The 27,578-nt window shown below is 40.3% G+C and overlaps 9 protein-coding genes across 9 annotated transcripts; 2 read left to right on the forward strand and 7 right to left on the reverse strand.

Moving 5' to 3' along the window:
• Positions 1-1,939: 1,939 nt before the first annotated feature.
• BRETT_002415 (uncharacterized protein) lies at positions 1,940-4,705 on the reverse strand (the record flags this gene model as incomplete). The annotated part of the gene is made up of 1 exon (XM_041280945.1): positions 1,940-4,705. The coding sequence occupies one exon, from the start codon at positions 4,703-4,705 to the stop codon at positions 1,940-1,942; it is 2,766 nt and encodes a 921-aa protein (XP_041138736.1).
• Positions 4,706-6,611: 1,906 nt separating this feature from the next.
• On the reverse strand, positions 6,612-7,967 carry BRETT_002416 (uncharacterized protein; the record flags this gene model as incomplete). The annotated part of the gene is made up of 1 exon (XM_041280946.1): positions 6,612-7,967. The coding sequence occupies one exon, from the start codon at positions 7,965-7,967 to the stop codon at positions 6,612-6,614; it is 1,356 nt and encodes a 451-aa protein (XP_041138737.1).
• Positions 7,968-8,899: 932 nt separating this feature from the next.
• BRETT_002417 (uncharacterized protein) lies at positions 8,900-10,573 on the forward strand (the record flags this gene model as incomplete). The annotated part of the gene is made up of 1 exon (XM_041280947.1): positions 8,900-10,573. The coding sequence occupies one exon, from the start codon at positions 8,900-8,902 to the stop codon at positions 10,571-10,573; it is 1,674 nt and encodes a 557-aa protein (XP_041138738.1).
• Positions 10,574-10,694: 121 nt separating this feature from the next.
• On the reverse strand, positions 10,695-12,434 carry BRETT_002418 (uncharacterized protein; the record flags this gene model as incomplete). Its single annotated transcript, XM_041280948.1, has 1 exon — positions 10,695-12,434. The coding sequence occupies one exon, from the start codon at positions 12,432-12,434 to the stop codon at positions 10,695-10,697; it is 1,740 nt and encodes a 579-aa protein (XP_041138739.1).
• An 858-nt stretch (positions 12,435-13,292) lies between these two features.
• BRETT_002419 (uncharacterized protein) lies at positions 13,293-16,229 on the reverse strand (the record flags this gene model as incomplete). Its single annotated transcript, XM_041280949.1, has 3 exons — positions 13,293-13,992; positions 14,086-16,042; positions 16,175-16,229. 3 exons carry the CDS (start codon positions 16,227-16,229, stop codon positions 13,293-13,295), a joined length of 2,712 nt encoding a protein of 903 aa, XP_041138740.1.
• Positions 16,230-16,591: 362 nt separating this feature from the next.
• On the reverse strand, positions 16,592-19,366 carry BRETT_002420 (uncharacterized protein; the record flags this gene model as incomplete). The annotated part of the gene is made up of 1 exon (XM_041280950.1): positions 16,592-19,366. One exon carries the CDS (start codon positions 19,364-19,366, stop codon positions 16,592-16,594), a length of 2,775 nt encoding a protein of 924 aa, XP_041138741.1.
• Positions 19,367-20,375: 1,009 nt separating this feature from the next.
• BRETT_002421 (uncharacterized protein) lies at positions 20,376-21,737 on the forward strand (the record flags this gene model as incomplete). Its single annotated transcript, XM_041280951.1, has 1 exon — positions 20,376-21,737. The coding sequence occupies one exon, from the start codon at positions 20,376-20,378 to the stop codon at positions 21,735-21,737; it is 1,362 nt and encodes a 453-aa protein (XP_041138742.1).
• Positions 21,738-23,312: 1,575 nt separating this feature from the next.
• BRETT_002422 (uncharacterized protein) lies at positions 23,313-25,859 on the reverse strand (the record flags this gene model as incomplete). The annotated part of the gene is made up of 1 exon (XM_041280952.1): positions 23,313-25,859. One exon carries the CDS (start codon positions 25,857-25,859, stop codon positions 23,313-23,315), a length of 2,547 nt encoding a protein of 848 aa, XP_041138743.1.
• A 249-nt stretch (positions 25,860-26,108) lies between these two features.
• Positions 26,109-27,005, reverse strand: BRETT_002423 (uncharacterized protein; the record flags this gene model as incomplete). The annotated part of the gene is made up of 1 exon (XM_041280953.1): positions 26,109-27,005. One exon carries the CDS (start codon positions 27,003-27,005, stop codon positions 26,109-26,111), a length of 897 nt encoding a protein of 298 aa, XP_041138744.1.
• Positions 27,006-27,578: the final 573 nt, after the last annotated feature.

Genomic DNA, 27,578 nt, shown 5'->3' on the forward strand with positions numbered 1-27,578 from the left:
ACTATTATATTAGATATAATTTACTTAGGCAATCCCGTTTCTTGTAAGAAGCTTATGTATACAGCCAGGATGTTTAGATTTTAGTTGCCAGTGAAATAAATTAAGCATACAGCTTAAAGGTATTTTGCATTTGTATTGGGCTGGAGGGTAGTTGCGTTATCAGATATAATTTGAGATAGTGATCCATTTATTTCGGCTGGTCAAAATTATTGTACTTCACATATTTCTGAAATAACCGTTACAGCTACTGTTCTTCATGTCTCAGTTTCCTAATGTATTTCTACATCATTCTTTGCCTAAATTGTGTGTTTCTTTCATATTTCTACTCTAGCAATCATTATTTTTAAGGTTTATTAGATTTTAATATACTGCAACCATTTGAATTGCTAGTATAAAGTTACTGCATGTGAGCTTGTAAAAATATCCTTACTTAAATTCGTCCGGTGATGACAAAAAAGAATTTTGTTCCAACATTACAAAAAACAGTGGTATAAATAAGTAAGGAAAGCATCACAGAAATCAACATTTACAAAGACTTTCAAAAATACGTACTAATGTATTATGTCTGCCTAGTTTGATCTTCACAAATACAACAGTCTAGCTTATGTCGTGAAGATAGTAATATCTTGAAAGAATTTTGGTACCAAATCATTTCGAGAGTCACTTGTTGCCCGTGCAAACCGTTAATTACGTCTTTAAGCATGTATATATGCAGAATAGTAGATTATCATGCAGACAATTACATTTAGTAAACTTGAAAATGCAACATCGGCAACGAAAAATAATGTAGAAGGACTAGCAAAATAAATACGCTGAAATTTCCCAAAGCAGCGAAAAAGCCAAAGAATCTTGAGACTGAGTCGCACGCGCTTTTTTTCAGTGCTCCTTCTAATCTTGTACCCCACATTTAAGGCGACGCCAATATTTTGATCAGTTTAAATCTCTGCTGATTCCAGTAACTTAACATTGTGATATCGTCAGAAATATTTTGCTTGTAGTAAAAATACATGCTCATATGTATTTCGGCCAAGTAACACATTCCAGAAATCAGGTATCATCGCAAACAATCTAAGTCAACATCATCCATTATTTATTCACTTACTTCCAATTTACAATGCCAGCAGCAAGATTTTCAGGGCTTCAGAAAGATGTGCTGACGTTATATAGGGAATGTATGAGGGCTGCATACGCAAAGCCAAAAGAAAATAGAGAGCACTGGGTGACGTTTGTTCATTCACAGTTCAATAAGTATCGAAACCTACCCAGGCGAGATTTCAGCACTATAGAGTATTTGCTACGGGTTGGAAAGAAAAGATATCAGATGTACAAGGCATCAGATGCAAAGGATGTGATATGATGACACATATTCATTATGCATCCTAAGTATACTTGTGTGTGTATTATATAGTACTTTGATACGGCTGACGATGATTTATTGATTAAGCATTGTGAGAAATTCATGGCGGTGATGTAAAGAAGTATGTAAGAATATAAGGAATAAATGTGCGTGGATGGTGAGGAGATAGATCATACAAATCATGAAGTAAGTCATACAAAGTGTAGATGCGTAGATGCAATGAGTGAATGTGGAACGCAAATGGATGCAAAGTAAGTAGATGCGAAGCAAATAAATGCAAAGCAAGTAGATGCAAAGCAAAAGTAGAAAAACGCCAAATAGATATCGCGGTAGCATGTGGCAATGAGTACATCGTAGATTGCATAGATTGTGCAGGTTGCATCGATTGCGTGAATTGCGTAGATGGGATTGGTTGCATAGATTGCACTGGTTGCATATATTGCATAGATTGCATAGATTGAACAGATCATGCGATACTAAAACACTTGCAAATACCAACATTACAAAGCACACAACCACAAAAAAAACGAATATCCATCATCTCAGAAACCGTGTAGCATCTTCACATCTCATTAAATAACATCAATCCCCAAATAGCACCGCCGAGTGCACCAAAAGAAGTTCAGTGGACCTGGTCTTGGCCCCATTGTCAAGAATTTCACGCTGGGGGTTCCCGCTGCTGTCTCTTGCCAAAGTAGGAGCAAAAACAGTGGCCAAAGCACTGGTGGACATTTTGGTGAGCTGGTGGTTAGCAACTACAGCATTCAGGTGATCAACAAGCATCCTCAAAACGCGGTAATTGGCCGCAGGAAGGGCCACTAGCACGTGATGCATGCCCTTCAGTTTGTCATCGTCTGAATGTTGCTTACTGCATGCCAAAAAGGACTCATACTCGTTGAACGGAATCACGGGCTCCGGGATCTTCTTTAAGTACCGTTTTAGCATGCCGGCAACAGCATGGACATCCGTATCAAGTGCAGAAGCAGTCATTTTCCTTAGTTGCTCGGTCGAGGAGCCGCTGGCACCGCCTAGACCTTCCATCTTGGTGCTCGAGAAGAATTTCTCGATTTTATCAATGGCCAAAGCCGATCCGCTCACCCTGTAAATCCCCTCACACATCAAGCCGCGCCTCGAAACCTCATTCATGCATGCACTGACAATGTAAGGCACGTCTCTCAGCTCGTATCCGGCCCTGCTCTCCAAAGTGAGCGAGTACAACCCTACACCAGCAGTAGGCGAGCCCTGAATCGGCGAAAGCCGCTGCCTCCGGGCAAGAATTGACGAGGGCGAGCCGCCGGAAATGGCCGGAGGTGTTCCCGCGGATGCACCGGCGGCTCCCTGCTTGCCGTTCTTCGACAGCAAGAAATTCTGCGAACGGGACCGGATCATCGAGCTCAAAGACGGCTGTGCAGGCCCATTGGCGTTGCCGTTTGCACCTGCGTGGCCGCGCATGCTCTCGAGGGCCTCGTCGCCCTGCCTGAGGTCGATCGGCGCGCTAATAGACTGGCTGGAGATAGAGCTGGATATCCCGGAGATCCCAGCGGAATTGCCCGCGGCAAGTACACCCGAGCCTTCGGTAACTCCGGCACCCGCCCCACCCCCCGGCTCGCCACCGTTGGCCTGCGAACCACCGAAAAATCGCCTCATGAAGCCCTGTTTGCGGTGTGGCGTGGATCCGGAGTCCACCCCGGAAGAATTCGAGGACGACGATGACGTGTTAATGATTTTCCGGGCGGGAATGTCGTCTGTGTTGATTTCAGGCACCTGTTGCAGGATCTCGGCGCGTCGATCGTCGATTTCCGCCTGCAGCGACCTCTTCTGCGACTTCAAACCTTGGATATCTCGAATTATCGTCGCCTTTGACGCGGTCAACGAGTTGATTTCCGCCTTCAAGAGACGCAACTCGCGTTCTGCCTGGGCCACCTGCTCCCGCCGCTGCCTCAAAACGGCAAGGTCAGCCTGAGGAGCGGACATCCCTGCACCAAAAGGTACCGTCTCGCCCATCGACTCGGAAAACGACCGGTTGTGGAATCCGTCCGACGTCGAAGGGAGCGGAGGAGTCGCATATGCCGAAGTTGAGTGTTCTGACTGCGTCCGCATGTGCTGAGGAGACGAAGCTGCCGAATGCTGGCCGACCGGCGACCCAAGCCGGCCAAACTGGCCTTCAAAAGCCGCCGATTCGCTTTTTGTCGTTCCTGGTGCTCTTTTCAGACCCATGTTTGCCCCACTATCACCTCTCTTGTGCCGGTGGAACACATGAGTCAACGACCGGCCGAGTGTCGCACTGTTTTTCCGCGAATGCGACGGCGAGGATGTCACCAATGGGCTGCTTTTCTGCGAACTGCCCACACCAAACCGAAATGGGCTTTTTCGAGCATTGTACTCTTTCCACGGTTCGAGGCCTGCCTCGGGCACTGGTGGTGTGCGTGGCGGAGATGCCAAAATCGTCGTGTACGGCCTCCGCGACGCGTCGCCAAAGCTGATCCCGTGGATGTTAAGCCCGGCGGCCGGCTTGCCTGTTATCGACGCGTCAATCGGCGCGTCGCCATCCCGTCGGCTCTTTGGTGGCGGCCTTGGCGGCGTCAAGGACGGTGTTTTGTGCTCTTCCCCCACCTGAAGCACCCCCTCTTCCTCTCTCTGCCCCTTCTGCCGCTTCTCCACATCCCCCTCCTCCTTAAAATCAATAAAACTCTCACCGTACTCTCCAGAGCGGTCTTTGTCTACAACCAGCAGCCCGTTTCTATTCTCGCTCCGCAGAGACTCGTTCGAGCCCCGCTCTGGGTGCTTTCCGGAGCTCTGCCCAACCAGCTCCTGAAGATGGTCCACCTTCTTGATTTCTGCCGCTTTATCTTCGCCTGACCTGTGTCCCGGCTTCTTCTTCTCGGAACTCTCGCTGTTATCCGAGCTGTGACCTCCACTATGCGATGTCTTCCGAGAGCTCTTCGCCTTGGCCTTGGCCTGCTTCATCCTCTCGTACTTTTTCTTCTTCTTCATCAACATCCGGTGACAGGACATGCAGAAAAGACCCTTTGACGTCCGTGCATACCGTAAATCCTCGATTGGTTTCTTGCACGCCCGGCACTTGAAGCAGTCTGCACAGTATGCACAGTCGCCCGCCAGTATTGCCATGTCGTAAATCTTCTTTCCACAGTTTTTGCACGTATACGAGCAGTCTGCACACACCAATGCCCCTGTTCCAAGCACTAAAAAGTTCGAGTTCACCCCAAGCTGCTTGTGGCACTTCGAGCACCTAAAGCAGTTCATGTGCCATCGGTCTGCCCCGAGTTCGTACGCCTGTCCGTCTGTGATTGGCTTAGAGCATGCTTTGCAGAAATGTGGTTCTTCCATGCTGTTTAGCTTCAACCACTATTTTACGCTAATGCTGCTGATGCTGCTGATGCTATCGATGCTGCCAATGCTGTTGATACTGTTGATTTTGTCAACACTTCCAATACTAGTTCCGTCAATATGCCTTTTCTCACTTTCCTTATCACACTGTTCCTCGCACCTCCTTTTTTTTGGCCGTGTTCCAAACTAAAATGCAAGATGCAACTCCCGCAATCACGCCCAAATAAACTTGATGCCACCAAAGTGCAAAAAGATGCCAGATGCAAGCAAATTATTGGTCCTTCTCCTGGCTGTAATTAAAATGTGACCCGTCAAACCTCAAAGATCCAAAATGTAGAAAAATCTATCGGTCGAATCAAATCAACGAATGTGTAGCTAGAACTGCTGTATGCTCCCTGTTTCTATAGTATCTGCAACCCCAGTCACCTATATGCCAATTCTATATATCCTTCTGCGTGAAAAAAATGCTTTCAACTAAATACCTCTGCTCCAATGGCCATGCAACTAAATGTCCAAATTACCCGTACTGTATCTTCCTTCCAAAAATACGAGATGGCACCTTTTCCCTTGGTTTTTTTTTTTTTTTTTTTTTTTTTTTTTGATCCGCTTCTTTTTTTATTTTAATTCTCTCTCGCGTTTCAATGTGAGACTTTTTTTTTCGGGCCGTGCGAAGATTTTGACTTGTCGGATTGTGTGCGACTTGAAACGGCCTTTGTTAAATACATTTACGTTTCATACCAATTAAAGCTGCTCAAGAGAATGTGTTTTTTTATATATATATACAGACAACCTAACAAATAAAGACTTTGGGCATGGATTCCAGTCATGTTATGGATTGTATGGAGAAATTTTACACCTACAAATCTGAAGACTGGCTCGAGGTATCTGAAAAATTTTGAGTAATTTGTAATTTTCGTAAGAAGCCCGACACTAAGGCAAAGCATGTAGAAGGAGCTGTTCAGTCACTGCTGTCTGTACTCAATTTATTGTTGTAGATATATCTACGATTGTAGCTTTTTCATCTCCACCCCTTTTTGAAAGCTTAGCTACTTATTTGTCCCGGTGCAGCTTCTCCTTCCCTTTTGCTAAATTAAATGTTACACCTTCTATTGTTTTCCACATTGCATTCATTGTTGACGCACTTCCATTTTTGTTTAAACGTAATCTTAATTATGGGTTGTATAATAGTCTGCTTCTTCGTTTTATTATTTACGCCGTTTTCCTTACATTATGTGTTTGCATTTGACACCATTCTGATTGTGTTGGGCTTGAAACATTCCACTCATTTTTTTAACGATTTCCGTGTGATTATCGAGTACTTAGTTTTTAAGCGTGGTCCTTGTGGTAGCCTCTTTCTTTTTGGACTTGCTTCGATGGTATGTGCCTGATATTTGTCTTCCTCATCTCTGGTTGTTGTTAACTTGTGCTCAATAACAAAAAAATTTTTTGGTCCATTTACAAATTCTCACATTTTCTGCTCTTTTCAAGGAATTTTCAGCAATTTACAAATATTTTCAATATTCTGTAGCCTCAGTAGTAAATCTTGGTGTCGTGTTGCTGGGGTCCATACAAAAAAAAATTACAATGAAAGTAAGCGGTGTTATTATCTTCTATTGTTTCATCTTTAACTATTGTTTCAAGATGTGTACAATTGTTATTTCTACCTCTTTAACCATTTACAAAGCCTCAACCGGTTTCCTGATCTGCTTCCCTATGCCTCCATACCTTTATTGTTTATATAATTAATAATCTATGCATCCCTGTTGCACCTCTATGGGTTTGTTAGTACAATAAACGAAGAAAAGAGAAAAAGGTTGATTTTCATCTTCTTGCTGTTTAAACTTAAATCCGACCGTCTGCTATGCATACACAGTTAAAATCTGCAGGGCCAATTTCATTTGCTTCTTTAGTATTTGCCGTCCACCCAATCCCAGTAAAAAGATAAATATTCTGGTCTGCCGCTTTTAACTTCGCATCTCTTACTAAAGCTTCCGTTTTTCCTCAACTTTTCATAAAACACGTGACGTAATGTTGATAGCCTGCAGGTAAATAGTGGGCCATCCTGACAGTTTTTCAACGGAATAACTGCATCATTAACTAAAATTCTGACGATCTTCTCCCCATTTGTTTTATCAACTAGTTGTTCAATCACGATTCTTGCACCCATAGGAACAAGTTCCGAAGTCCTGAAAAAACGTGAAAATGCAACTGAGTCGGTTGGCAATGCAGTTTGCTGGTTTTCTAGAATCCCAATCGCATTCATAAAGTATAAAAGATCGGTATCATGCGAAAAACTGACCCACACTCTTTGATTTTGATGCTCTGCAGGATTTTCTGACAGTAATTGGAGTGTTGCATTGACATAAACAGAGCCAAGAGTGAATGTAAGTGGATGGTCGGCCTTTGTATAGTAAAGCTCTGTGTCTCTCATGTATTCATGCTCAATAAATGCATCCATAGAAAGAGCGTTACAAACTTCACTAGATCCTTTGGCATTCAATTCGAATGCACAGTATCTAATAAGATTAGTCACGTCCTCCGATGTGATATTGAACCCTGGTGATTCTCTATTGAGCCGCTTTGATTCCTCAACCAAAGTCTTTGCGATGTATTTCTGTGTGTAACCTTGCTTTTTATGATACGGTTTGCAACTTCTACCACTGGTTAATGTGTTAGCACCCTGTGATCGCTTCTCAGGCAAAATTATAAGCTTATACTGGTTCTGGTCGTTATCAAATCCCTTACCAAAGCCTTTACCAAATGCTGTGGCTGAATCACAAACCCTTTTTGAGCCTGATGCAAACAATGGGATTGTGGCTTCATCATCAATGAGATTACCATACTTTCTTCGTATCTCTGCCCCAAAATTATACATATCTTGCAATCCAGAAAAGCACGAAGTATTCGTTTCTTGCTCGAGCAAGGTGTCATTTTCAACAAAGTATGTCCAGTCCTTAACAAATGACATCGGACCCACATAATTGTCGACTTGTGCACCTTTGAGTTTATCAAAAGTTTTCCGAAGATCGTTATTTAACGATGTTGTTGGGTATCGTTCACCATGTCGGGCAAAGATAAATACCTGTTCCACATCAAAAGCATTTTCATCATATTCCAAACCATATCCATGTCCTTGAACATATGGACCCATTCCCCCCATATATTTTAATAAATTGTGCTCACTGTTATCATTTTGCCAGTACTCTTTGCTCAAAGCGCTCCTGGTCAACGGAATACCTGAAAGAACTGTTTCAAGCCGCATGTTTGTATCTTTTTTGCAATTGAACCATGCGTTTCTATTTCATATCGAATAAAAACCGCATCAATGTTTTTGCTCTATTGAGTTATTGAATCGTCGTGCCGCTATTTATAATAGTCACAAGATTTCAAGCTTCTTGTTTATTTTTTCTTCGTCCTGTGCACGTGCTTGTTGTTACCAGCAAGGTCTTAGCGGCGTCTAATTCAATATATTTTAGACATATATTTTTCCCGCTTTGACTTATCTATATTTGTCTTATTTTATTCAAAAATACCATTTAATATCTTGTATCTCAAAAGTTTGAAGATGTCTGTAGTAATGGTATCAATTGTTTCTAATATGTCTAGTCTACGCAATCTTGTTAACTATCATTCGTCATTGTCTATTAGAAATAGTAAGTCTATTTTTTAAACTGTTCAAATAAAAATTATACTTTTCTAACAAGAAATGCTTTGTAGATAGAGTATATAAGCTACGTAAGGAGCCATTTTTTCTTTTCGCAGATACTTTCGTATGTTGTTCGAATCGCAACGATTTCTTCCTTTGATAGTCAAATTGTTGGAGCGTAATTTGATCGGTAAATATATGTTTCTCTTTTCAGGATTTATGTACAAATGGCAGCATTTATAAGAAAAGATCTCGCTTTATTTACTTTTTTGCAGGTATTAAATGAATTCAGGGATTTTCACTATTTATTAGTTTTTATTTTTTTGCTCTGATCAGGAGATATAGAACGCAATTTTGAATTATTTGAATTTTTTTTTTTTTTTTTTTTTTTTTTTTTTTTTTGAGATGTAAAATTTTCATTCAGCATACATCGGTATCCTTCTATGGGATTTTGACTAATCGTATTAACAAGCTGTGTGCAGGTAATAATTCATATTTAAAATCATAAAGATATATCAAACCAGTTATTTTAGTCACAAAATATCAAAATGGAACAAATAATAAAGGATCCCATAAGTGTATTAACTGGAAATGTGAGTGAAGAAGCAATATTGCAAGATGTCAAAAAAATCATCGATCCGATAACTAAAGATAACTCACTCTTAGATGAGATACATATAGAAGGATTAAAACCCTCTCAGGTGTGGGGACAAGTGAAATTGGTTGTTGATGGTGTGAATGATAACATGCTCGAGGGAAAGTTAGAGGAGTTAAGTGAAAAATATGGATTAAATGAAGAGGACGAAGAAAGCGATATAAACAATGCTCAAGAAAGCAGTGATAAAGATGAACAAGATACAAAAACCGATGAAGAAGAGGATGTGGAAAGTAAAGATGAAGATCTTGGATCAGATGCTGAGTATTATAATGCGGAAGGAGATGAGGAAATTAATGAAGAGGAGAAATCTGAGAATGAGAACGATAATAATAATGAAGACGAGGATGAAGTTGACTTCAAACCGGAGAAAGATGAATTCGGATTAAACGAAGGTCTTTTTTCGATGGATGAATATCGAAAGCAGGTTCAGGCATTAGATGAGAATGGAGATCTAAACAAGGAGGGAGATGAAGAGGATGTGGATTTGTTTGCAGATATTCAGGACGATAGTGATGATGAAATGTATTACTATGACGATTTCTTCAAGCCTGTTGTTGATAGAAGAGACTGGAGACCAAGCTCAAAGAGAAGTGGAAGGCAACAAGATCAAAAGAGAGTTAGGTTTGCGGACAAAAATGATGAAAAGCATGATGGTGAGCTTGATGATAAAGATTATGAGGATGCAGTTGCGGAGATGAATGCAGACTTCACCGAAAAAAAAGGTGTAGATGATGAGGAGGATGATGGTCAAGAAGATGGGAATGGAGCAGAAGGAAAAGATAAGGAGTTATCCACATTTGAAAGGCAGCAGCAAAAGCTAAAGGAAGAAATATCAGCTTTGGAAGATGAGGCGGTTGCAGATAAAAAATGGACGATGCAAGGAGAAGTGAGTGCTCACCAGAGAGAGAAAGATGCATTATTGGATGAGGATCTCGAGTTTGAACGTACAGCTAGGCCTGTTCCGGTGGTAACACAAGAAACTACAGATGAGTTAGACGATATTATTCGAGAAAGAATTAAGAACGAGCAGTTTGATGAGGTTCCAAAGAAGATGGTTGGTCAAATGGCCGAGTACAAGCCATCAGGACAAGTAGAGGTTTCTCAGGAGAAATCATCGAAGTCCTTAGCTGAAGAATATGAGGATGAGTATATGAGCAAGCAATCAGATGCAGCAATCGAGGAATTAAAGAAGGCACATGCCGAAATAACTGTTTTGTTCGATAGCGTGACACACGATTTAGATACTTTGTGCTCGGCACACTTCCGTCCAAAGCCTGCTGAAAAACTATTGGATATCAAGGTGGAAACTTCAGCTGTGTCAATGGAGGACGCACAACCTTTGACTATGTCTTCAGCAAGCACCCTTGCACCACAGGAAGTCTACAAGCTTAAGAATAAAGCAGGAAAGAACGAAGTTCAACTTCGGTCTGGAGTTATCATGTCTAAGGATGAATTGAGCAGAGCGGACAAAAGCAGACTAAGAAGAGCTAAGAAGAGAAAGATACGGAATAGAATGAAAGAGAACGCGGAAAAGAAGCGTAGAGTGCTCGTGAAAAAAGCATAGAGGAAGGAGAAATGGCATGCCAATGTATAATTCTAGATTTATCCGTCCATCAAACTAACTAACTAGCTAAGTATCTATCTATATAATGAACTGTGTTGGGAGGACAAGTATTTACTGCTGCTCACGAAACAATGGCGGCATAAGTAGAGATCGAACCGAAGATCAATGATATGACCATCACTAGGTGGTAAAACCAGACATTCTTCGGCTTGCAAATCCTGATGTAAAAACCACAAGGAAGGAAAATGCAGATCAATGTACAAAGTGAGGCACCACTAAGTCCAATGATTTTGTCGAACTCCGGGTAAAGAATGGCACAAGTGACAAACATGGCATTCACGAAAAGCTTGATAAGAACTTTGACCACCTGCTGTGAAAATTTGACCGATGAACCTTCTAGTTGTTGAGGAGTGAGCATGAACATGTATTCAATAATGTTAATGATTGGCATTGCGTTGATCGGTGTCTTGGCAATTGGAATCATTGAAACAAAGCAACTTGTCATCACATAAACGATCTTAGGATATCCCTTCGTAAGAAGAACGGATTTGGTGATTTCGTTCATGATCTTAGATCCAAACATAAGGAAGCCAACCAAGGCCATTGATGTGTCAGCAATAAATCCAACCGAGTATGTAATCTTGAGGCACTTTCCAAACTTCCTAGGTGTTGCAAGATCAGCCTTGAGTGCAGGAAAAAGTGAGTGTGAGCCAAATGGGCCAAGAATAATTCCGTATGATACACACAGGTCTAAAAGAGAAGGAGGAAACAAGTTTGTAGGAGCGGGATCGACCAAAGAACCCGGAGATGAAGTTTTGCAGAGACCAATTGTTGCAATAAGAACGACCAAAGAGATGGTAGAGATGATTCCTAAGAGACTGATGTTGGAAAGCACTCTGAGGGAGAAGAATGAGAGCGGGGTTAAAACGCAAAAGCCGATCAATTTGAAGGTGATAAGCGAGATTTGTGGGAAAAGAGCGTTTAAGGAGTCGGCAAATAAGACGATTAACGAAACGCCGACACCTAGCAACTCGACAGAGAACAAAAGAGAAATGAAGAGTCTTGCCTTGGGGCCGTACGCCTTATATCCAAGATCAGCATACGTACAAAGTGTGGGATCTGTATCCATGCACTTACTAAGTAATCCGGCCGTCCAATATGTAATGCAAGCCGAATAAACAAGTAATATGCAGCCAACAATCCAGCCTGAATGGGTCATGGCCTTGGAAAGTGCCAAAAGCCCAACACCAATAAGAACATTGATGGAATTAAACACTGTCTGCGACACGGTAGACTGTGGTGCCATCATGGTGACTTTTCGGCCCGTTCTGGACTCAACCTGCCGCAAAAAAAGCGACTGTGTGTCTGTTGTAAGCACCCTGGCCAACCCAGCTGGACCGGGTGCACTTATCTGTGCATTATTCCGCAAGCCAAGGGTGGATAAGCTTGGCTGCCTTGAAATACTGCTATAATCGGCGTAAGACTGGTCCAAAAACGACGCGTCGTCGACCGCCGCCTCGTCAAACGTCGAGTTGTTGAAACTCTCGGATGGAGAGCCCCTGTTGCCGCCGCTGCCAAACAATGTGCTGATCTTCTTACCCATTTGTGATGGTGCAAGGGTGTGTGGGTCGATGAGCTCTTCATCGTCCTTAAAGTATGATCTTGAAGCCCGGAAGCGGGGTTCGAGCGACCGGAACGACTGTGCACGTTGATATGAGCCCACAAATGCACCAATGGTGGCTGGATTTAGTGGACTTCTGGGTGTAGAAAACAGTGTTGATCTTGAAGGTCTTGGTCTTCTATTTGGAATAGGAATTGGCCTATCCGAATGGTGCAAGGGGGAGTGGTCTTCGGAGGACATTGTGCAGAAAACAGGTTGTATACAGGATTTTGTGGTGTATTTCTAGTAATGCAAAAAACAAAATTAAGCCAAGTGGTAGCACGCTGCTCGAAACGGTATGTTTAAAGAAAGATTGAATGGGATTGGAACGCAGACAAAATGACGGTCTGAATAGGCCCTTATGAGGGCTTTCAAACGATTGTGCTGTAATGGAGGATTAGAAACGCCCTACTTAAATATGTGAACATGCTGATAAACTAGCTTAAAATGCGTAGGTAGGACAAACACGAAATTTTCAACCTTTAAATATCACTATCGCAAATTTTGGAATTCCATGATCCTCGCCAAAGATAAACACAAAACTCAGCGCCAACTCCTCGATTGTTGTGCTTGCCAATTTTTTTTTTTCTCGGACGCATTGACAGTTGAAAATGTAAAAAATTGCTGCAGCTGTAAAACTTAAATTTGTAGATAAGAACAATGCAAGTCGAAAAAGAACAATGCGAGCACAATCAAATGCCGTTTCTGGCTGTTCTCCGAATCGTACTGGCAATGTCTGTTATACGAGATAATAGTAGATAACAAAATGGCTGAGGCTCAAGTCAAACCTTCAAGTGTGATGGCCTACATATATTATTTACGATTATTTTCCTGACTCCGTTTAGTGCCGTGAACTGGCTTCTGTTATAAATACTTGCCGCTGGGAAGAAAAGATAAAAATAAAAAAAGTACTAAAAAAAAAAAAAAAAGATCTTGCTCAAATCCGCAAGTCAAAAATAAATGTAGAGATACCAGCAAAGATAACCCTAATGATCATATCCAAACGATGAAATATCACCATTCTCAACCCAGAATTAAAAAAAAAGCCCATACCGAATATCATAGTCCCGTCCATGCATCAAAATAGGAGCTGCTTCCTTGTTGATTCATCCCTGTTTCATCTCCTGGTGTATTGGTGTCTGCAGCGGTTGCACCTGATTCAGAACCAAATTCCTGTTGCTGATGATTGTACTTGTCTTTTCCAAAAAGTTCCGTGTTCATTGGATCAAATGCAAAGTCATAATATGACTGCCAGTTCAGAGCAAGATCATCCGGAAATTGGAATACTGGAAGCTTCTTTTGAGGGCTATCATCCTGTTTTTGTTCAGCTTGCATCGAACTAGTCCAAAGCTTATCAAAATCAGCAGCAAGGTTTGTGTCTGCCTTTTCAAACTCCGCCTCAGGATCAAAAGCCTTCTCTGTTGGCTTTCCATTCTTCTTGCAAATATACTTTTCAGTAGAAGAGAGCAAACTTAAAAGCTCCTTTTCTGTCAAATGCGAAAGAAAGTTGTACTTTTTGGTAAACGCTTTCACCTTGTTTTCACGTAAAAACCTGAAAATTGAGCTGCAGATCCCCATGGTCAACCATGCAAAAAATGTATGGTCTTTAACTAACCTGAAGTGTTTAAGTATGTGCATGAAATTGTTGTTCAGCATGTCATTCTTAAGTTTAGTGATCTTCTCAAGTATGAAATCCCTTCTCTTAAATCTGCTTTTCTGCTTCTGCTGTTCCTGAAGCGATTTCTCCAGGCAGCAGAGTCTGATATATAGTGATATCTGGATAAGTAAACAGTTATGAGTGGTGATCTCCAGACATGTGTCTATAAAGTAATCTAAACCCGTTCCGATATACCGATAACTGTGCTCCATGATTTCAGCTACATGGTTTGAAACTTCAAACGAATAAAAGAGGCATTTTTCAAGAAAGTGAAAGCATGCATGGCAATTTTGTTCTCGCTCAAAAGCAAGCAGCAAATGATGAAATATTGAAAAAAGGAGCATTGCTAATTGAGTGTAGTAGTGTATATCACGGGCCTTGCTAAGATTATTTGAATATACTCCATCATTTAAGGTCAGAATGTTGCTAAGCGATCCCCATCTCTTGTTCAAGTAAATTTCAATTTTGTCCATCATGTATAGGATATCTCCAACTGTAGGAGGATGCTTCATATCAAGTAGCGTCTCAAAAACTTCATTCACCATAATGCTTATTTCATGCTGCTGGATAATTCCATTTACAGTCTCTGTTTCAACATCGAGGTTGCGAACATTAGAAGTTTTCCTGCTGAATTTTGGAAGTCTAGTGTCATAATATCTGCTGTCAATTTGGGGTTCAAGTCCTAACGAAATCGATTGCAGAGTCGAGTACCATTCCAATGAATACCATATTTTTCTAAGAATTTCATGCGAGTGATTGATATCTCCCACACCACTATACTTTGAGGGATCTCTGTTTAGTCCTATTGATATTCCAATGTGTGTGAGTAAAGAAAGAAAGACCTGCTGTCTGCCATCACTGAATCCATCAGAACCTGTCACATTTTTGAAAAACTTCATTAGAAGCAGTGTCTGAAGAAGATCTAGTGAGCACCGGCCTAAAAGATTAAACTCATCAATACACATTTGTGCAGTTAGCGCCAAGTCTTTGCTTATAGGATGTTCCAAAAGATATTTCTCGCTAGTTGTCCTTCCAGGATTATCCAACTCTTCTTCACTATTTGATCGTAACGATAACCATGCAAGTTTCAAAACAAGAAGCAAGGATCCGATATTGGCTACATCAAGAAGCTTTAACACGTTGAGTTTGTCGATCTTGGTCTCCTCCATACTCAAGGGACCAATAATTCCACAGATCTTGTCTATGAATTCGTTTTCATCAAGACATGGACAGAATGGATATATGTAAATGAAAAAGCGATCAATAAGCATCCAAATGACTTTCTTTGTCGGAAGAATCTGCAAAATGCATTTCCTCAAATTGGCTATGGACTTCTTCTCCGGAGGACGCCTTACAAAAGAATAATATTCCCGACTTGACTGATTCTCCTCCGATTGGCTAACTTGCTTGGTAGTTTTTTTCTTACTACTCCCTTCACAATGCTTTGAATCCTCGTCTAATGGACGCACTTCAGACATTCCTGTCCTGTCCAGAAATTGCGCTGCAAACTCTTTATTCTCTGGTGTTTTAGCCATCTTCGCCTTAAACCATGGTGGAACAAGTGGTGTTTTACATTTATATTTGCCAATCGTGGAAGTGTATAAAGGATTAAGAAATGGATCATTCAAAAGTGTTGCAATCCAAGAAAGTATCCCATGATTATTAACACGCGAGTATTTTATCATTTGTGTCGGTGGACCGCCATAAATGTCCACTGTACTGTCTGGATCCACTCCAAATGCTTGTGAAAGCTCCATTATTTTCCTCTTTTCAAATTCCTTGTTATCACCAGGGACATAACCTGTCATAATTTGTTGAGGGAGAAACTGATTGGTGCTACCATCCAATTGTGTTGAAGGATTGAAATGAATTTGATCCCGGCGGGTTTGGGGTGTCTCATTTGGGTGCAGATTCTCGTTACCAACATTTTTCAATATTATTTCCTGTAATCCCTTCAATTGTAGTTTGATATCATCCAATTCTTGATGAAGTGCACTTTCCTTGTCATTTGAAGTATATTCGTTCTCTGTTGTCTCTTCTATTGATGATTTTTGTGATCCATCTTTCTTCCGCTTTTTCAAATATGAAGAAGCATCATATTGGCATAAATCAGTTCTGTTGCGTTTTTCGCAACGTAAACAAAACGGTCTTCCTCAATCACACTGTTTAAGTCGATGTTAATATAAAACATTTGGAACTTGATGATGGTCCTCTTTTTCCAATTTTGTTCAACGTACCTTAACTTTTCTTTTCCGACATGCCAAACACGAAAGTTTCATTCTACTTCTCTTCATTGTAGTTTTGCCGTGTTGATTATCAGCGAAATCAAGCGATGACATTTTTCAAACTATTCCCCGTTAGGTGGATACCCGTATTTATAATCAATCAAGATGAATCAACTATTCTACCCCTGAATAAGCTGTGATTAAGTCATCAATTGTGGAAAATTAAAATATAAGTGCGGCCATAAGTTAAGTCCGAAATTTCGCAGCTTCCGATTCTATTTCCGAGATAGAGCCGCTGATTTACAAATGAAAAATTGCGCTATTCAAGAATTGTTGCGATGTCTCAATTTCATACAGTTCCAATTACATGAGGTATGTAACACCGTTCTTATACTTTGATACTTAATCCAACAATACAATTATCGTATTTCATTACATTCCCAAACATTATAATTTAACCTTTATAAAATTGACCTTCAGCTCTGGTTCCATTGGGGAGTAAATTGATTGTCCGGAATTCCTGTATCATTATTACTCGTGCTAGACTCCATACTACCTGAACTCTCTCCAAAGCCCATGTCACCGAGTATACCTAGCTCTAACGGATCAGCATTAAACTCGTTCATATACTTCCAATTCAAACTTTCAAGATTATTGGAAGTCTCAACGTGTTCCAGTGGATCTTTATGCTTCGCATTACCCTGGTTAACGACATTCTTCCAGAAATTGTCTATTTCAGTTGATGATGGGTCACTATCTGGATAAGAGGTGTTACCAGTACTTTGACCTGAAGAGGAGTATTCATTTTTGTATCTGTCAGGATTAGCACATGAATACAAATCGGATATTTCTTCCTCCGTTAGATCTACCAGAAAGTTGTACTCCGTCCTTGGAAACTTGATTTTCCCATTCTGAAGAAGCTTAAATATGAATGATGGTGCCCTCATTAAAAGCCAGGCAAAGAACGAACGATTGGCAACTGGTTTTAGTCCGTTAAGAAAGTTTGCGAAGTTCCGTTTCATCAATCCATTCTTGAACTCCTCGATTTTTCTCATAAGTGAGGAGTTTTCCGGTGTACCTTCTTCTTCGAGTTTCTTCTTTAGGCAGCACGACCGCACATAAAGGGAAATTTGGATTTGAAGGCATCTTTGAATAGCCACCTCAAGGAATGAATTGAGAAAAAAATCGAATCCTGGCCCGAAGAATCTGTAACCATGACGCATTAAGTCAACAAAATGCGCCACTACCTCCATCGAATACGAAAGTAGTTTTTTTGCAATGCGAAAGCATGCATGTGCATTCTTCTTCTTGCCGTAAAGAAGCAGCATGTGATAGTAAATCGGATGAATTGTTGATGCCGATTCGATATAGCAAAGAACAGACCTCACTTTCCGCAAGTTTCTCGTATGATCACCATCTGTTGGTGTTAAAAGATTAGCCAACGATGACCATCTCTCTCTGATATAATCTGAAACTTCCTCTAATTTGCTCAATACTTGGCCAACACGAGGAGGACTTTTCAGGTTCAACACCAAGCTCAGTAAACTGTTCAATATTTGGGTCAACTTGTGCTCCATGATCAACCCTGTCACAGTTTCCTCTTCGATTGCTAGGTTGTTAATATTTGCAGTGTTCTTCATAAAGACAGGAAGCTTTGTATCATAAAGATTTGGATCTATTTGGTTGGGACAGCCCAGTGTTGTGCTTTGGATTGTAGAGTAGCTCTCTAGGGAATACCAAATTTTTCTTATGATGCCGGTAGTACGATCTGAATCGCCAACTGTGGTAAATTTCTCTGGATCCCTGTTCAAACCGATGGATATTCCCACTTGGATAATTAAGGATAGAAATATCTGTTGCCGACCATCATTAAATCCATCTGATCCTGTAGTACACTGGTAAACCTTCATCAGTAATAGGCATTGGAAAAGACTTAGTGCACATCTGCTTAGAAGGTGAAATTGATCAATGCATATCTGTGCAATTTCTGCAAGGTTCGAATTAATAGGATGGCTTCGAAGGTAAACCTCCTGTGGGCTTAGCATTGGAAAGTCTGGTGTCTTCTCGCAGTTATGAGTTAATGAGAGCGATCCGAGCTCCAAAACCAAAAGAAGAGACCCCAATGTCGCAAAGTCGAGTTTCTTTTTTATGTTGAGATGAGTAACCTTCAACTCGTCAAAAGCTCGCTTCCCAATAATCTCTTCAACTTCTGCGGTAAACAAATTCTCGTCAAGATACGGCCAAAATGGATAAACGTACCTGAAAAATCGATCGAAAAGCATCCATGTGACTTTTCTTGAAGGTAACGCATTTAATATTTGCTCCTTTAGGCAGCACAGTTTACCCTTTGACTCGTGAGCAGCAAATTCTTTGCCTTTCCTCTTCTTTGGGGCTTTCTTTCTGTGCTCCTCCTTAAACCTCACATCACTGTATTTCCCAGAAGCTCGAGAGTAAATATTATCATCCTGCCCAAATGGCTTGATTTCCGCAATACCAGTCCTTTCCATCACCTGTTTGGCAAACTCCTCATCTTTATCCGAAGTCGGAACAGCCCTTGTTCGAATCCAGCCAGGAAGTTTCAAAGTATTTGTCTTTTTTTGACCCATGACAATCCTGTTTATCGGTACAAGGAAAGGATCCTTAAGAACTATTGCAACCCAGGAAAGTGGACCATGATTATTCACTCTAGAGTACCACATCATCATAGTTGGCGAACCCTCGTAGAAATCGATTACATCATCCGCATTAACGCCCAAAGATTGAGCCAAAAACAACTCCCGGTTTCTTTCCGACGAGTATTTCACAACTGGATCAAAAGCTGAATGCTCTCTGTTAGTATACACCGGATTGGGAAACTGTTGCGCTCCACCCAGTGAATTATTGACTACTCCGTAATTTCCAATGATAGGTGATCCTACGCTCGGAGGTATTCCATATTGGGGAATGTTTTGCGGATATGAAGTCATGTCAACCCTCCCCTGTTGATCTGCAATAGTGGAATTCCCATCAGCACGATCTGGTGTCAAGTTGTAGTTTACACTAGGTGCCTTTCTGCTTATTTTGCTAGCAAGTAAATCTCCCAACTGTGTAATCTTTGATTTAATCTCCTGAAGTTCCACGGATACGGATCCATCCAGAGGGACTGAGTTTTGAGTTGTTGATGCGGGTGATCCTGTAGATGTTCCACTGTTTCTGGCGGTACGTTGTTTTTTTCTTAAAGCTGCTTTATCGTATTTGCATAATTCAGTCATACCATGCATTAAACAAACCATGCAATAGGGTCTTCCTCGATCGCACTGTAAAAAGAATGTTCTCGTTAGTATATCACCTGAATCAATGGTTTTCATATGGGCCCGATCAGTTCGAATCATGTCTCTTTTTCATCTAACAGCTTTTGCACAGTGTGCCATCGGATATAACGCCGCTGAATTTGGTATATCCCCGATAATCCTATCTTTCATGTTTATCTTTTGAACATATGCTCGCCCTCATACTTTGAAAACTTACCTTCACCTTTCTTTTCCTGCAAACATTGCAAGATAATGCAAGCCTGTTCCTTTTGCCTTGCTTTTTCTTGGTAACTCCATTATTTTTTGTGGCCGGATTTGATCTGTTCATATCGGTGATATTTACTTGCCACACCCTCTGATTTGCGGAACTGTTTTCGGTTTTCATGAAAAAGCGAGTTTGAAAAAATGAGGTACAAATATCGCCGATCAGTACTTCACCTATGGTCTTTTTCCAGTCTGATTTTGCCCCCACTTCTCTCTATCTGGGGTTATTAGCAATGCGCATAAAAATAAAAATAAAAAAAAACGCTTGCTTTACCCCAGCTGATATTATTCCTACTAATTAATTAGGGAATAGTTGAACTCTTTTTCTTAGCAGGCCAGTAATATGCTGCTCCCAAATTTTTTTTGTCGTCCTCTTTAGACTCGTCGATCGGAAAAAAAAAAATCGCCTCTGTTCTTGTTTCTGCTTCTCTTCTTTATCCCGGTAAACAAAATGAATAAAATTCTTCCGCGTCTCGTCTTTATTTTCCTCAATGTTTTTTTTTAACCCTCGTTTACCAAGTGGATCAAAACACGTATAAATAGTTTTCAGTTTTCGCTGGGGTATTTTTTTTTCGACATCAGAGCTTGTTATCATCTTCTTTCACAATTTGTCCGAATTCCAAAGTCGATTGACAAAATATGCTGTTTCATTAGTGTCTAAGCACATCTGGCTACTCCAATACTTGCCTATAAACTTTCCCATACAATGAAAATTAATACTATCATATTGGCCTTGACAACGGCATCTTCGGTATTGGCCGGAATTCTACCCCAGAATATCCCCCCAAGAACTGAGGATCCTATAATTATGGCAAATCCGACCGATTCCTCTGTGGTGCAAATTGAAACTGGAGTTTCACATCTTGAAAAAAGAAGCCCAAGGGATGTTGTGGTTAACAAGCAATGGTTGAAAGAAGAGTCCGAAAAAGTGCATGGTACGAATACAGAAGAGGCTCCTCCACCTTGGATCAGAACAATTCATGAAAGTGTTGTGGAGGTTGTGACACCAACTATTATAGCCGGTGTGACGTTCAGCACAAAACCTTTGGAAACAACTGTTGGTACAGAATGGTGGATAAGTGTGAAGGATGACGGATCTCCAAAGACTATTAAGCCAAAGCTTAAGAATGGGCAGATTAAACATGGATACCCGGATGTCAAAACGTACTTCCAAACTGCAACAACAATAGTTCATAAGCAGGAAAACCTTAAGGCGCACAATTTGAAAAAAGGTGATGTTGTCGAAGAAGTTGTGATGATTCCAGAGGATGACACATATGTGAAATTAAGTCCTTTAATGAGATGTACACCGGACTTCTATTTCAAGCGTGGTCCGGGCAACATGGAAGAATCTGAGCCATTTTGCCGGCCAAAAGATAACCAGAGACTTCGTGTTGGAAAAACGTACTTTTTAACGTGGTACTCAAGATTTTACAACGAAGCAAAAAATGTTCGATTCCATTATGCATACGTTAAGGAGAGTGCTAGTGAGAAAGGAATGTGGAAAAGGGATGCAATTGCAGACCCTCGGGCTCCGATTAAGGATGTTTCCGATAAGGTTGCGGAAATTTTGCCAAATAAAGGATCCGATTCATCTAAAGGAGCTATTGCTGGTGCTTTCCATACCACCGAATGGATTTTGAACGATCAAGGCTTTATCCCAATAGATATTCAGAAGAGCTGGCTTCGTGGGCACGTTTATAGAAAAATTTTAGTGGCAATTCAGCCAGATACAGTGGATGACGAAGATTTCAGTATTTTAGATGCGCCTCATTTAATCCTACAGTTTCAGTTGCAGGAATCCGTCGGAAAAAATAGAGGAGAGATGAGAAGGAAGATGGATATGACCACGAGTGGTGATAGTGTCTATTATGTTATCATGCTTATTCCAACCATGGTTATTTTGGCGCTCTTTATCATGTATCTTTTTGTCCAGGCCAATAAGAAGCATAGAGATCTCTCCGGTCTTCGCAAACCTCGGAAATCTCGTTTCGGTAACGTCGGCAGATATTCAATTCCTTATGCTGAGACAGATTTAAGGAAGCCGGGCTCCCTGAAGCAGTTGTAAAATCTCTGATATTGTTTTATTGTTGATTTTTGGTTTGCCATGGTAGCTGTTTGGCATATATATATTAGTTTTGTGAATGCGATACTGGGATGTGAATTCTTTTTTCTTACCATACAAGAACTAACACCAGCATATGGTTTTCTTTGAGTCAAATTCCCGTACCCAATGCAGTTTTTTCTGCGATTGGGCCCGGAGCCGTGCCTATGCCAGAAAGAAATGACTTTCAAAGGCGAACTCTCTGCAATTATTGTACAGTCAGCTTGTCAGATACGGGTCAGACATATTTATATGTCTTGGATGAATCCTTATTTGTCTACCAGATGTATCCTTGTAGTGTATATGTGTAGGGATGTATGTAATGGTGTAAGGATTACTTATTTGTAATTTTTGTTCCCTTTTTTTCCCCTTACTTTTTATTGTGGTTTTGTTTGGTGCTGATTTTTATCCCCTTAAGAAAGTAGTACGCTTCTTATGAACTGTAGGCAAGGCAAGCCATATTTTGCGTATCTTTTATCAAGAGAAAGCCTATTTTGTTCTGTTCCTTTAAACCATTGCTGAGAATATATTACAAAATGGATGCCGCTAGTGTGCTAGAGCAACAGACACAAAGTATGTCTAATCTTCCGGACGAGTTGAAGTTTTTGCTTAAACAACTGCGGGAGAAAGATATGGATTTGTATACTATACGAAAAGATATACAGCAGAAAGACGGACTAATACAGAAGCATATTAAGATTAACGGTTCTCTTTCAAAATACCCAGAGGAAGAGCAAGTGTATGATTCGATAAACGAACAGTATAAGAAAGCAATCAAAATACAGAGACAGAAGTGCGTTATAGCCAACACGGCATTATACCTTCTTACAAAGCATCTGAAATCTTTAGAGCAAGATGCAGAGAAGCTGGAGGCAAGTGGCGAACCGAAAATTATAGGTATGTTGGACGATATAGGCAGTTCTGATCCAGAAGCTGTCGAATTGCTCACGGAAGGAATGCTACAAGCATCTTTAGGACAGACATCACCTTCTCCACAAGTATCGTCACGTCGGTATGGATCACGTAGAGGTCGCACAAGGCGTTCCATGTCCCGTTCAAGGTCCCACTCAAGAGAGAGGAGAAGCTCAAGCGTATCTTCTTCAGCCTCTTTATCAGCAAGAAGACGTGCAAGAATGGAAAGTTTACCTTCTCGGTCATCAAGTGCAGATAATAAGACTGCTGGAGAGGTCGTCCGAGCAAATGGAAGAAGAAAAGTGGAAAAGAGCAACTCTGGAACAGTTATGATCCCGCAAGCTAACAGAAAGAATGGTGAGGACACCCAGTTGTACTGTTTCTGTCGGCAGGTCTCTTACGGAAATATGATTGCTTGCGACAATAAGGATTGCAAGTACGAATGGTTTCATTGGAGTTGCGTAGGCCTTAATGCGCCTCCAAAGGGAATATGGTACTGCCCAGATTGCCAGAAACGGATGGATGCTGAGAAAAAAGACTGACGCCCATGCCAAAACTAAGTTTACTATATATATTTTAATGTTTAATGATTTGTATTTGATAAGGTAATGATATTCCCATTCTAGATTAGTTACGTCTCCATATATCCTTCAATTTCTTCTGCGTCGCCAATGGCTTGCAGTACATGATACCAAGAATTAAGCTGATAATTGTCATCACAAGAATTTTCTTCTTGAAGCTTCCTGAAATTGTATCGAAGGATGATGATGGTCTCACCCTCGTTGTAAATAAGTCAGTGTCCACCGACACAATTACCGAAGTTGACTCAAGTTCCGTCGGAACGGAAAGTAACCTGTGATTTTCACTGTTGGAAACTAGTTTTCGGTAATGGCTGAGCCTTAAGTTGTCCGCTGGGATTATGTATGGTTGATACATCATTCCAGCAGCAGTTCCCTTCTTTGCAGCTTCAAGAGGTCTCCTTCCATCAAGAATTTGTTTCGGAATTGCCGTGATAACACCTTCTTCCGAAGAAACAATAATCCACTTCGAAGCTATGTTATTTTTCGTGTACGTTAATGTTATATCCCGGACAGTTACACCTTGAAGAAGATACGAGCGTGAAGACCACTCTGGCAAGATTGTGATGTTACCAAAAGAATCGAACGTGTCTATGACTCTGGTCTTCTTTAAATCCGGTGTTAACGACTCAAACATATCAATTACTGTGAATTCTGTATCCAATGAATTGGTATTTTGTGTCAATATTATAATGAAGTTCTCTTCAAATAAGATCTTAACCACTTTAGGGTTGTCGGTTTCCTTGGTAAATGTCTTATATACTTTACCTGTAACGATGTCGGTTAGTCTCATCACGACTTCCTTAGTGGCGTTGTTATACGAAGAAATAGCCGCAATGTTTGGAATCAAATATTTATAGAGGACTTTTCTATCCGGTAACACAACCGCAGGACTTGCTACTTTGTCGTTCCCGTAACTTCTGGAATTAATTGATAAGAACGTTTCATTTTTAAGAAAAGACAATCTCCATGTTTTCGACTGGCTACTTCTATCCATGAAATAGCCAATGACAGAATTTCTGTCCTGACTAACTGCTGCAGTATAGATGTTATCTTCCTTCGTCTGTATAATTTTATGCACTCTGACTCCATCACTTGCTAAATCATCCAAAATCTTGAAGTTCTTTTGTATGAATTGGAGATCGCATGGTATAATACTGTTGTCATCTAGCAGTATGTGATAAAAGCTATTGTTTTCAACGCCAATCAATGAATTATCCACTTTGAACAATCTGTCGAATTTAATTTGAGGTGTTATAATTTTTGGTTTCCAGGAAGATGTTGAGTTCAAGCTTGTTTCATAAACTGCAATCTTTCCATTTTCCGTAAGAACAACTATTTTCTTCAAATAGCCAAAATTGGTGCCAAAGTTCGCATTTCGGCTGAAGTCAGTGTTCAAAAGCCGATGAATGTTGCTCCTAAATCTATTTATATAAGCTGTAAGAATATTCGAAGTTTTTTCCAACGTAAGTTGCTGTTGAAGGACATATTGTTTTTCATCTGTATCCAAAATAACAACATCTTTTGGAAAGGAAACTGATTCATCTCTTTCCCAAGTAGCATTACCGTGTGTGGCTTCAACAATCATATCATCACGAGTGGTCATGACAGTGAAAGTATTTGTCCGATCATCATACAAAATATCCATGTTGGTAATCCTTCCGGTGTTAACGGATGATGAAACATTTAATTTTTGCACAACTTTAGAAGATAAACTAATTGGGTCATATATCAAAACTGTATTCTCCAGTTGTGCAAAGTAATATGGTGAATCAACTATTTTTTTGATCTTACCATCGGCATTCGAAGACAAACTAACAAGTTCAGAACCATAGTTGGAGGTTGAAATCTCGAATTTACCATTACCGTCATCAAATTCATATGCTCTAGAGCCAAGACATGCCGCACTAATATTCAATCCTGATGTAAGCTCCAAATCTGAAAACTTACATTTCGCAAAAGACCTTAGTTCGCTATTTATATTGTCACTACCAATGGTAATATAATATGTGGATCCATCTTGTGACTCGAGAATGACTAACTTGGAACCTTGAGTTGATGATGCATATTTTGCATCCCTGAATTTGAGATCCTGGATCGATGATGCCTTTTTCAATCGTATTAGTTCATGCCTTTCCTTTGAAATTAAATGGATGTTTCCGATATCATCAATGGCAATTACATTTGGTTCATTATCCTTCAAACCCCCTGAAAAAAGTCCAATTATGTTTCCAGAAATCTCTAATTCTTCTTTTATCGTCGTGAATGTTTCGACGTTCCAAATTGTTATTTCCGACACACCTCCCTCAAGCACTAAAGACGATCCGAAGAACTTATTATCTATTTTGATCAACGATGATTGATTTGTAAAAGGGATCTCGGATGCATACCGGTATAAAACATCTCCATTTGTAACATTCTGTATAGCAAGCACATTCTTATTTGTAAGGGAAATTAATCTGTCTCCAAGTAATATACTTGAAAATGGTATTCCTGTTTGGACTGTCTGATAGTCAACAGTAAAGATTTCGTCTACAGGAATGCACAGCACTACTTTCACTAGCAGCAAAAAGTATGTAAATAAGCTTAACCTCATAGTAATAGCTCACTCGCATTCAACCAATCAGCTGTACCCGTCTTAATTCTATTTTTATGTTCACAATAATCTACTTATCATATACCAAAATAGAAGACGGCTATACTTCTCGGTTCCAATCTATATGAAGAAAAAGCTCAGCAAAAAAAAAAAAATACTTGAATCAAAAAAGGTACGACACGGAGAAAAAAATACGGTGGGCACCTTTGTCAGAGTACCCTTATATAATCACATGTAACAAATTGCAGCCTATTCCAAATTCAATCCTTTCACAAACTCAATCACAGTACTAATACCAATATTCATAGAGTCGGGGCCCGATCCCGGACCCCAATCATGTCTGCCTCCAGGAACAACTTTACTTAATTTTGACCAGTTACTTCCGGTGGCTGCTTCGAATTTTTTCATTAATGCCTCCTTATCAACAGATTCCAAAACATATTCGTCAGCACCACTGTAAAGGGCAAGGAGTGGCTTGTCAAACTTCCCGAAACTTGATTTCAAATCCTCCAATGGCAAATCTGGAGAAAAGTAGTCGTCATCACCCTTCACCGAAAATAGCGAATTCCACCTATACGCACTGATTGGAACATTGAAAAAGAGTTTGGAATATTTAATTGGCATGATCTCGTCCTGCTTTCCTTGTTTGATAAGTTCTATCGCTTCGTTCATTGCATCTTTATACAAATCCTTAGGCATCACCTTTAAAGCTGTATATCTGTCAGAAACAGGAGCTTGGATAATTCCGAACTCTAAAGGAATGAATTGATCATCACGAGGCTCTTTAATAAAAAATTGCATAGTATCTTGGCATCCAGTTGAATGCCCCATGATACCAACATGCTTTCTTGATCCACAATCTGTACTTTTACTTTTCAAATATTGGACAAGCCTCTCGATTTCTGAGGAATCCCTTGCAAGAGATCCGGTTCCCCATCCGGTGTATGAGCTAGTTATCTGTATTTGAATCAATGACCAGCCAATGTCGTTTAATTTTCGTGAAAGCTCTGGAATATATGGAACAGAGCAAAAGCCAGTACCAAGACCACCAATGAATATCAATACATTTTCAGATTGCAGATCGCCATATTCAAATGCAAAAAGGCTTGGCGCGTACTCAAAGAATGAACCACTAACTCTGGGCATAATAATTATTTATCAAATGGTTCTAGTGTATTGTCTGTTTGGATAGATTGAAAACTGATACTTCTTTGCAGAACAAAAAATGGTAAATAGTAGTACACCTGAACTCTTATGTATCGATGCACAAAATTCTCTTATCCCGAAATCTCTGTTTCTTCTAATCGGTTCGTTCGCTGATCAGAAGTACGGCTAGATATTCCAAAAAGAGTACCCCAAAAATTTTTTGAACCCGGTTCGCTCTTGATGCCTATCAATCCTCAATTAACATTCTTCTGACAACTTGTTTAAACATTTGTTCCAGTATCTAGTGACAGTTATCGCTCACTTTATAATATGCACCATTATTTTTTCTCGGACGTTGTATTTCTTGTATTTTTACTGGTGTATACAACACAACTGTAATGTAATATAGAGCCATGTCAATTGCCGTATCTAAAAAAATACGAATTCTTGTTTAATACACAAGCAAACTTCGCTGAAGTATACATATTCGGGGTTCAATAAATAGTTCCCTACCTCAAGTACTGAAGTATTAAATAATATCAGTTGTAAAAAACCAACTAGCATCTATAATCA

This window comes from Brettanomyces bruxellensis, chromosome 9 (assembly GCF_011074885.1).
Source record: "Brettanomyces bruxellensis chromosome 9, complete sequence".
NCBI classification, from domain to species: Eukaryota; Fungi; Ascomycota; class Pichiomycetes; order Pichiales; family Pichiaceae; genus Brettanomyces; species Brettanomyces bruxellensis.